This window comes from Merops nubicus, unplaced genomic scaffold, assembly GCF_000691845.1.
Source record: "Merops nubicus isolate BGI_N331 unplaced genomic scaffold, ASM69184v1 scaffold19931, whole genome shotgun sequence".
Taxonomy (NCBI): Eukaryota; Metazoa; Chordata; class Aves; order Coraciiformes; family Meropidae; genus Merops; species Merops nubicus.
The window spans coordinates 1,407-12,069 of NW_008586480.1; the positions used below are offsets into that span (position 1 = coordinate 1,407).

The 10,663-nt window shown below is 43.9% G+C and overlaps 1 protein-coding gene across 1 annotated transcript in view; it reads left to right on the plus strand.

Moving 5' to 3' along the window:
* Window positions 1–995: 995 nt before the first annotated feature.
* The window catches only part of TGFBRAP1 (transforming growth factor, beta receptor associated protein 1), a 29,184-nt gene continuing 19,516 nt past the window's right edge, over window positions 996–10,663 (plus strand). Inside the window, exons 1-2 of the mRNA XM_008948674.1 lie at window positions 996–1,680; window positions 9,369–9,563. Of these exons, the coding sequence (XP_008946922.1) occupies window positions 996–1,680; window positions 9,369–9,563 (880 nt within the window). The remainder of the gene's footprint in view (window positions 1,681–9,368; window positions 9,564–10,663) is intronic.

Genomic DNA, 10,663 nt, shown 5'->3' on the forward strand with positions numbered 1-10,663 from the left:
TTCTCATCTGCTCTTTGCAGTGTTGAGCACAACTGTCTGCTGGGTTCTTATAGAAATGACATGTCTGGAGTACAGTAAAATTACACAGACTGTTTGTAAGACACTAATAATTGCTTCATAAGTTGCATCTGTCCCTTGACAGTTCTTGGTTGCAGAAGTGTACCTGTAGCTCTTAGAATGAGGGTTGGAAGTCCTGCTTAGCATTTGAAGACAAACTTTTGGAATGGTTGTGGTAGTAGAGAACAGAAACTTTTAAATTCTGTGGTGTTGCATCTTGAGCTTCCTGGACTCTTCTTCCAGATTTGCTGTGTGAATGCTTTGTGCATGAGCCTGATACAAGGAATGTGGAAACGGCACTGAATAAAACAGGCACTCTGCAGATACTAAAGAAAACCCCTTAATACAATATCTTGTATTATGAGTTGATGATATTTTGCATAGCTTATTATTTAAGTGGCTTGGAAGTTCCAGGTTTCTGATGGCTGGAGTGTGAGGAATGTGGAGCATGTGCTGAGGTGGAACATGCCTGTGATGGTTCTCTAAGAGACTGTGTGCTGATAGACCCAAACTGAGTGTAAAGCCACGTGTAGCCCTAAATGCCTTCTGGCTTCTCTAGAAATCTGGGAGCCAAAGCTTGTACCTGTTGATGTGCAGGTGAAAGAAACCTTTAGATGACAGGTACTAGCAGAAACCACTTGTAGTGCCAGAGTGCTGGTTATTTGTGGAGAAAGCATCACTTCAGAGTACCCACATGCTGAACTGAGTCTGCCTCAGGTCAGACTTGAAGTGGCAGCACACAGTGCAGTTCATCTCAGTGGTTGTTAGTGTGCTCAGCCTGGCTTGTGCCATCAGATTGGAAATAGAGTACAGACTGCTCAAAAATGCAGCAGTGAAGTTTTTGTGTTGATGGATGATAAATGGCTACCTCATTTGCTTGTGTGTGGAGGCAAACAGTGTTTCCTCTTCCTCCTTCATCAGATCCCCCGGAAGACACGATGAGCGTTAAAGCTTTCAAGCTCGTTTCTGTTGTTGAACGGGAGATGTTAATGGGAGACAAAAACTACATCAACATCGAATGCCTCGAGTGCTGTGGCAAGAACCTCTACGTTGGGACCAATGACTGCTTCATCTTCCACTTCCTGCTGGACGAGAAGGTGTCGACAGCCGGGAAGACGACTTTTGCCGCCACCAAGCAGCTGTGTAAGTACCTGGGCTTGAAGAAGCCTGTGAGCGAGCTGAAGGCAGCCTCTGCCCTCGCCAGGCTGCTGGTGCTCTGTGACAACACCATCACCCTGGTCAACATGCTGAACCTGGAGCCCGTGCCCACGGGCGCTCGCATCAAGGGGGCGGTGGCGTTCGCGCTGAACGAGAACCCGGTGGGCGGGGACCCCTTCTGCGTGGAGCTCTGCATCATCTCGGCCAAGCGCCGCACCGTCCAGGTGTTCCTGGTGTTCGAGGACAGGGTCCAGATCCTCAAGGAGGTCTTCACCCCCGAGCAGCCCTGCGCCCTGGCCGTGGATGGCTACTACCTGTGCCTGGCGCTCACCACCCAGTACATCATCCTGAATTACAACACCGGCGTCTCCCAGGATCTCTTCCCTTACTGCAGCGACGAGAAGAGGCCCATTGTGAAAAGGATAGGCAGACAGGAGTTTCTGTTGGCTGGCCCTGGAGGCCTAGGTGAGACTAAATGTTGTAACTCTTTTGCAGTTTTTTTTTTAACTTCTCTCTCTCTCAATTTGGGAAGCAAATCTTAACTGATGAAGTCTCGTGCGCAATAATGATCTTTTATTTCCCACAGGGCTGACATGGAATGTTGAGCTAGAACCAAAAACTCACCATCTGTCTTTTAAAGTATTATTAGAACTGTCCTGCTTTTTTTTTAATGCACAAAATTTTCAATATTTGTATTTTAATTGTGTCTGTGGAAAGCTTAATTTCTCTATTGTCAGCCCACAGTGGTAGTGTCTTGCAGCCCAGAGTAAAAGAATGGGTTCCAGAGCCTGGTAGCCTTCCTGCAGTGAGGAGCTGAGCTGGGTTGGAGGAACCCCATGTTACTGTGGATGAGTAAATTTACTTTCCTTAGTTGCTCTTCAGAGGAAGTTTATACAAAGTCTTTTATAAATTGTAACAGATTCACAAATAGCTATGCTGTACTACAGTACTAATAAGAAGTGTTAGTGTAAGTCAACTGTATCCTAACTCAGGTAGAAGTGAACTCTGTCCTACCTGTACATGTTGTCAGACACTATTCAGTTCTTATGCTCCCATTTGCCTTTTTCAAAATAGTATTTTCAGTTCCATGCTACAGAAAATGGTAGTTCAAGTATTGAAAATCCAAGTTAGATCATGTGCAATAATGCTCTTATCTAATAGACAGATAATTGTAAGGACTCCTGCTGCTGTAATCTGTCTAAATCAATAAACTGCTGTGAGGTCAGTAATCTTGAGCCTTTTTTTTCCCCCCTTTTTATTTTTTTGTTGAGCTGACAGACTGCAGGCAGAATGCTTTCATGCTGTTTGCCATATGACTCTCCATTTTGGAGGTGCAGTTTATGTTGCTTCCCTGACATGTTAGGAGTAGCACGACAGAAAGATCACAACGATTGAAGTCCTTAATTCAGGGATCTGCATGAGATTTGGCTTTTGAATATGAATTCCAAAGAAAAGCAAGGGTGCAATCGCTTGTTTATAGGTATGTCAGCTTACCAGTTTTTCTTGAAAGTAGAGACTCATTAGAATATCACTTTATGCAAATTAAAGGTGTTGCAAGATGAACTTGGCTTTTTTCAGACATAGGGCTTTTCTAAGTCCTCTTGGTTGCCCACTTTTTTTGGAGTCTACAATTGGAGTCTACAATTTTTCCTTGCCTTATTCAGCTTTTTTTTTCCTTAATTATCTGTTCTCTAGTCACTTCTTGCTGTTGTTTTAACTAGTATTGTCCATCTTGCTGTTCTTCCTTGGTAAATTTAGAGTCTTTGACACTTGTCTCTTTGAAGTTGTGAGAGTGGTTGAGCACCTTCATGATATATTGTACATCAGATATTGTATATCTTGGCATTTTTTTCCCTTAATTATCTGTTCTCTATTCACTTCTTGCTGTTGTTTTGACTAGTATTGTCCATCTCACTGTTCTTCCTTGGTAAAATTTTTAGAGTCTTTGACACTTGTCTCTGAAGTTGTGAGAGTGGTTGAGCACCTTCATGATATATTGTACATCAGATATTGTATATCTTGGCATTTGAGGTCAGCCTCTGCTGTAAAGTGAGTGGACTTGAAAAGGCTTGATGGAAATCTTTCATTTGAATTTTGGCTAGCTTTTGTGTGTCTTGCTGGCTAAGACATGTTCGTTTGGCACTTGGTAGAGCATCTGTGCTAAATTCAAACCTCTTTTACTGAAGTGGATGTATTCTGCATTAATATATTGGGCTTTATAATGTTAGAAGTGACCTTTATTTAGATTAATTTGCTTTTGAGTTAAGACTGGAGTTTAAAATGGCAGAAAGCAACTGCTTAAAATGGTAATCATAAAGTAAAACATCTCTGTTTCTTGGCTGTGTGCTTTTTCCTTACCTGGGCTCATGGTATTTAAAGGTGGTTGTTGATCACTTGTAGTTGATCCACAGACTTGGCCATTTGGCACTTTGTTGGCTCCACTTGCAGGTAGTGTGCTGGAGGTTCTTTCAAAAGGAGGAGGAATTTGATTTTTGATGCATCTTCATTCTGTCCAGTGATTAGTTCATTCAGAATTGAAAATCAAGTCTTTCTGTTGATCTGTGAAACTAGGCAACTCAAAACTTGTTTTTTCATTTCTTGAAGCTCTTGTTGCATGTTTCTAACCACACTTCCTGCCATATAGAGGCTTTAAAGTTTTAAAATTTTCAGCATATGTTCTTGCTTGTTGGCACAGGGTGTGCTGCCTAGCAGCAGCTGGAGTAACTGGCCCAAAACATTAGAGGCCTTGACTTGGAGCAGGCCCCAAGGGAGGGTGCAGCTCTTCAGGTCTGGGGCTGAAGGGAGCTCCTGGTGCCTCGTGCTGGGGGAAATTTTGTCCTTGCCTACAGGAGTGTTGTGCCTGGCTGAGGATTTCTGTTGCCAAGTAAAGGAGATGCAGGAGGAGGTCAGCAGAGTGCACAGCATCACAGATGGCAGAAAGGAAATTGAATCTTCTCCACGAGCCTGGCATGAGCCTGAACCCCAGCTGGACTGAGGGGAGGGCAAGCTGAGTCTCTGCTTGTTCTGTGATAGTAAAAGCTGGAGACTTGTGACTCGTCTCCTCTGCCTGCAGACCTGCATCTATAGAACACATTCAGTGCTCAACAGGAGCAGGTGAGAAGCAGGAAGCTCTGTCCAACAAATCATCTGAGCATGTACAGTACAGCAGCACCAGGAGGAATTAGTGAGTAATAGGAGTGGGAAACTTCTCATACTGGAGATGGAGGTTTTCTCTTCGTTCCTGCTGGTGAGGAAGAACAGCCTGAGGAGTGGGTGGATCATAAAGGTCACCAACTGGGTGCACAGCTTACTGTGACAAGGGGTTTGGCTTTTATGACTGTGGATCCCTATTTAAGGAAGAGTTGGAATCCATCAGGGCAAGTGAGGCTAAAGCATTTTTGCCAGCAGACTCACTCTCAGGACTCACTCATCCTAGTGAGGAGGATTTAAACTAGAAATGGTGGTGGTAGGCTGAGTTGGTGATGTGGGTGAGAGACTTTGTAATCAACAGACAGGACAGGAGAGGTCCTGCTTCAGGCACATGCACACAAAGAATTCTGCACAAAACAATGTGATGGAGGAAGCTGTCTCTGGTTTTCTGTGAAATCAGCATGGCTCTCTGTTAACAGCTGAGGTGAGGGGTCACCCTTTACATGAGAGCAGCAGGAAGATGTGGTGGTGTGCCATGGGACAAAGGAGGTGCTGACTGAGGAGCTGATGAGGGGAGGTGCTCTGTTGAATTTGGTAAGGGATGTGAAAGTCAAGGGTGGAGCCTTGCTACAGTGGTGAAGTTCAGGATCCTGAGATGGGAACAGGGCAAAAAGACCACAGGCCTGGGCTTCAGGATGTCAGACTGTTTTTTTTGGGGGGGACCTGCTTAAAAGAAACCCACAGAATATGTTCCTGGAAAGAAGGACTGCCTCCTCCAGGTTTAAGAATGATCCATCCCAATGAGCAGGAAAACAACTAAAGGTGTCAGGAGGCCTGCATTAATGAACCAGCAGCTCTTGACTAAACTCAAATACAAAAAGGAAGCAAATGAGGTGAAAGCAGGGACAGGTGACCTGAGAGGTATAATGTCAGAGACACTGTCCAAGCATGTGGGATGAATTAGGGAGGCCAAACTCTGGCATTGAATCTGGTGAGTACCATGAAAGGCAACAAAAAGATCTTCTGTAAGCATGTCAGCAGCAAAGGGAGGCCAAGGAAAATGGATGTCCACTGCTGAATGGGGTGTGAAACCTGGTGCCAAAGAACATGGAAAAGGCTGAGGTGCTTAATGCCGTTTTTACCTTGGTTGTTGCTACCTTTAAAAGTCCTCAGCCCCTAGGACCAGTGGGAAAACCTAGAGCAATAAAAGCCTGCCCTCAGTAGAGGGGGATCAGGTTATGGAGCATGTAAATAAACTGGACAGACAAATCCATGGGACCTGATGGGGATGCACCCGTGAATACTTGGTATGGTGGTTGATGTCATTGTGAGGCCACTTGTGATTATCTTTCAAGGGTCACAGTGATCAAGGGATGCTCCTCAGGACTGGGAGAAAACAAATGTCTTCATCCTGTCTTAGATGAGCAAGAGAGAGGACACAGGGAACTACAGGCAGGCCAGCCTTACCTCAATCCCCAGAAAGGCAATGTAGATAATCCTGGAAGCTGTTTTCAAGTATGTGAAGGACAAGAATATGATTTGAAGCAATCAACATGATTTACAAAAGGGAAATTGCCTGACCAACCTGGTAATCTTGTATGATTAGATGCCTAAATTGGTGGTTGAGAGAAGAGCAACGATGTTGTAACTTTAGTAAGGCTTTTGATGCTATCTCACATAACATCCTTGTAGAAAAAGAGGTGAAGAATGCACTAGAGAAACAGTGAGGTGGACTAAAAATGTGGCTTAAAGTTTTGTGAGCACAGATTCCAGCTGGAGGCCAGTCACTAGTGCCCCAGGGGGCTGATGGCAAGGGCAGTACTAACATTTTCATTAACAACCTGGATGGTGGGTCAGAGTGGGTGTTCAGCAGATCTGCAGATGATGCAAAAGTAGCAGATGTGGCTGATGCACCAGGGAGTTGTGTTACCATTTATAAGGACACTGACAGGCTGGAGAAATGGGCTGCTGGGACCCTCATGAAGTTCAGCTAAGGGAGGTATGAAGTCCTGCAGCTAGGGAGGGACATCCCCACGCACCAGTACAGGCTGGGGGCTAGCCAGCTGGAAAGCAGCTTTACAGAGAGGGGCCTGGGTCAGATATCTGTGAGCTCATGATGTGCCCTTGTGGCAAAGAAGTCCGACTGGGCCACATGGGGAAAAGTGTTGCCAGCAGCTTGAGAGGGAATTCTTCCCCTCATCCCTAATGAGACCATGTGTGGAGTGCTGGGCCCAGTTCTGGGCTCCCTGGAATGACATGGACATCCTGGAGTAAACCCACTGAAGGACCAGGAAGATGGCTGATCAGAGCATCTCATGTGGAGAGGCTGAGACAGCCTGCAGAGATCTCACCAACAAACATGTGTGGGAGCATAGAGGAGACAGAGCCAGACTCTGCTCAGTGGTACCATCTCCAGTGAAAGGATGAGAGGCAGGCAGTGCAAACTGAAGTACAGGAAATTAGGCATAAATGTGAAATAAATTCCTCATTGTAATGATGGTCAGACCAGGAAACAGGTCTTGGAGAGGACATGGAGTCTGTGTTCTTGGAAGATACTCAAAACATGATTGTGGAAGGTTTTGAGCAACCTGTTCTATTTGACCTTGCTTTGAGCAGGGAAGTTGGACTAGAAAGTCTCTAGAGGTCCCCTTCTGTTTCAACTATTCCAAGACTTGAATAAAAAAAAAAACCCACCATGTTTAAATGCTTATTTTTTAGTTTATTCCTTTTTCTTTTCTAGAATAAACTCTTCTCAGTGGTTTGAACAGTCGTATAATGAATGAGTGGGCTACAGATGGAATTGGAGGAGTGGGACTTGGGACAAGCACAGAGGTACTAAGCAGGACCATTCGTGGAAGGTCAGGCAGTGCCTCTTCTCATAGCTGGTGGCACTGCATGAAGCAGGGGGATCAACAGCAACCAGCATGTTCCATTCTTGTTTTCACCCACACATAGTGTTCCTTGTGCTGTCAGCTTGTCTGATAACTGAAATTTTTCATATTCCTTTTTAAACAAGTAGTGAAGTTTTGTTTCTATTTTTACAGCTACTATCACTAAAAGCTACGAAGCTTTTGGCTTTAAAACAAACACTTAAAATCTACAGTCTATTGCACAAAATCCTGAGTGATGTACTGTAAGCTGGTCCCTATTTGACTGCTTGGGGACTGGACTGAATGTCCTTTAGAAACCCCTTCTGACTGAAATTATGATTCTATAATTTTTTTTGATTTCTTGGTGCTGAAAACAGTGCAGCTGCCCTTTGGTAACTTGGAACCTTTGCACAGCAAATGCATTTTTAATACAGAATTGATTACTGGCTGCATCACAGTTTCATCAAATGCATTTCTGTGCTATAAAAAGGCCACGTTTTGTGATTGTAGTTGTCATCTTTATTGTTATCCTTAGGTAAGAGCTGGATGGAGACAGAAAATGCATCATTCTACCACAGAAAGTCTAGCTGCTGAGGACAGGGGGATGTAGAGAGACATGGAAAAGTACAGTGCATTGCTCTGCATGCCCTTTCACTTCCATAAAGGACTTTTATTAATTACCTGGAAAAGCTCTGTAATTTAAAAAAAAGTTTTTAAAATTAGATCTTTGTAGTATTTTTTGAGAATGACATAGAAATAGAAACTTCTAATAATTAATACTTCAAATATCATTGGCCCTGAGTTTACTACTGGTTAGTATATATTTAACTCAAGTTTTTTTCACACTTTTTGAAATGGGATTATAACACAGAGTAACAACTGGAAGGCATTAAAAATTGCTAGTGCAGTATGCCCAGCATAAAATTCCACTTGTGATCCACAAGAATATCAAGATCTATAGAGTAAATGGGCAATTATATATTACAGGGAAAATGAAAGCACTTTCTGTACAGTGCTCTGCTTGAAAAGATGATTGTTACAGTGAAAAAGCAGATAGCATTACCTGCCAATAGTCAGATGTGGAACTTTAATTTTGTGTTGCACTCTTAGTCCAGGGAAAGGACTGATCATGTCAAAGCTGCTTTAAAGGATCCACAGCAGCTTAGTGTCTCTACACCACAGTGCTATAAAAGTCTACAACCTACTGTTTTCCTTTTTTTTTAATTCCATGGTGGTCCTCCTACTCAGCTATCCTTGCCTCATTAGCCTCTGTTTGGAAGGGATTTTGTAAATTGAATAACATAATCTTTTAATCTCCTCTGTCCCTTAGGTTTCCGACTTAGAGTTCTACCAGCTGCCAAGTGGCTCATTCCTGCCAAAGAGCAATTTTCATGGGTGTGTGTCTTTTTGATGGCATGAGAGTACTGGCTTTTAAGGTGTATACATTCATACTCCTTAAGTTTACATAATGTTTCAGTATGGCTCAGCTGGCAGAGGGTTACTGAAGTAGGTCTGAAAACTTGCCCTGTTTTTTTCCCTCAGTTAAAGTTCTGGGAGGAATTGGGGAATACCAAGTAGCTAGCACAAGCAGCAGCAGTGGCACGTGGTCCAAAAGCCAGTCACACCTGTCAAGCTAGGAGAAGGAAGGAGGGCAGAATAGACAGAAGGAAAGCTAAAGAAAACCACAAATTAACTGGAGATTTAATATGGTTACTTTGAAGGCAGCATAGGAAGTAGCAATGGGATATTAAAAAAGTCTACACTCTGTGCTTGACTTTTGGGAAAATAAGCTTCATACACAGCCCCTGCATTTTTTCAGATGATTGAAAATACAGCTGCCTCACAGGAAGCAGCTCGTTCCAAGGAGCTGCTCCCTTGTTCTGAGGAAATTTTGCTGTAGCAAAGTGGTGTTTCTGTGGTGAAGGAGAAGGAAAAAAAACCTGTGAACTGAACCAAGCAACAGGTCTGAAAGGTCCGGGGAGATGCGAGGCGCTGTCGTCACACTCCCTGATACTGCCTCTGTTCTCCTGAGACTTTTGCTTCTCCACCTTGGCACCCCTGCCTCATACTGGGATCCCAGCATGCTGTCTCCACACAGCACACCCCTCAGGCTTTGCCTTGCCCCTCTTACAGGCATGTTTGCCACGGTGGATGGGATTTCGCAGCGCGCGCCCGTGCACTGGTCGGAGAACGTGATTGGAGCAGCTCTGTGCTTCCCCTACGTGGTCGCTCTCGACGAGGAGTTCATCACAGTGCACAGCATGCTGGACCAGCAGCAGAAGCAAACCCTGCCTTTTAAAGAAGGTCACATTCTGCAGGACTTTGAAGGTATTAAAAAGGGTGCTCTTTCGCATCAGTAGCTCTGGGGTAACTGCTGCTGTAGGGCACAGTCACTTCGGTTTTCTCAACAGAATATCTAATAGGCACACTAACTGTTGAAACTTTTACTGCAAATGCTTTCCTGCTTAGATTCCTGAAAACTATGATAGGAAAACTGTAATCATCCAAAATTCCATGAGGGGTTAGAGCTTTTTCTTGTAATTGATTACTTCTTTCAAAGGAGCAATGTTAATTTAATATTGAGTCAGTAATTATGAGCTACAGGTATTTGCCCATTGGCTATCCTGACAGTTCTGACATCTTAAAAGAACAAGAATGTCTTGTTCTTTTGTGTTACTTTCCAGAATATCTGTGTAAGAAGTTTAAAATGGGATGTTTTATTGAAAAATACAAAAAATACAAACATTTCTCTTAGTCGGTTCTCCAGTTATTAACTTCTAAGTGTGGAATATTATGTGCTGCTGGATTTTTTTCCAGGAGATCTACAAACACTAACACTATCTTTTACTTGCAAACTTTGATATAGAGCTTGTAATTTTCTTATGTAAGCCTGTGGAAATATCTGGCAGTTAAAGTCCTATTCTCTGGAATCTGGGCAATAAGTTCCAGTAGTGGTCTTTACAGCTTGGTTCATCATGTGAGATTGTACCCAGTTGTGTGACAGAATCATCGAATGGGTTGGGTTGGAAGGGACCTTAAAGGTCATCTAGTTCCAAACCCCCCAGCCATGGGCAGGGACACCTTCCACCAGGTTGCACAGGGCCCCATACAGCCTGGCCTTGAACACTTCTCTGAGCAACCTGTTCCAATGTCTCAACACCTTCACAGTAAAGAATTTCTTCCTAACATGTAAGGTAAACCTACCCTCTTTAAATCCGTTACCATTTGTCCTATCCTTTACCTCCTGATAACAAATCCCTCCCCATTTTTCCTCTAGGCTCCCTTTCAGTGCTAGAAGGCTGCTATAAGGTCTCTCCATAGCCTTCTCTTCTTCAGGTGAACACCCTCAGCTCTCTCAGCTGGTCCTCATAAGGGAGGTGCTTCAGCCCCTTGATCATCTTCGTGAGCCTCCTGGACCTGGTTCAGCA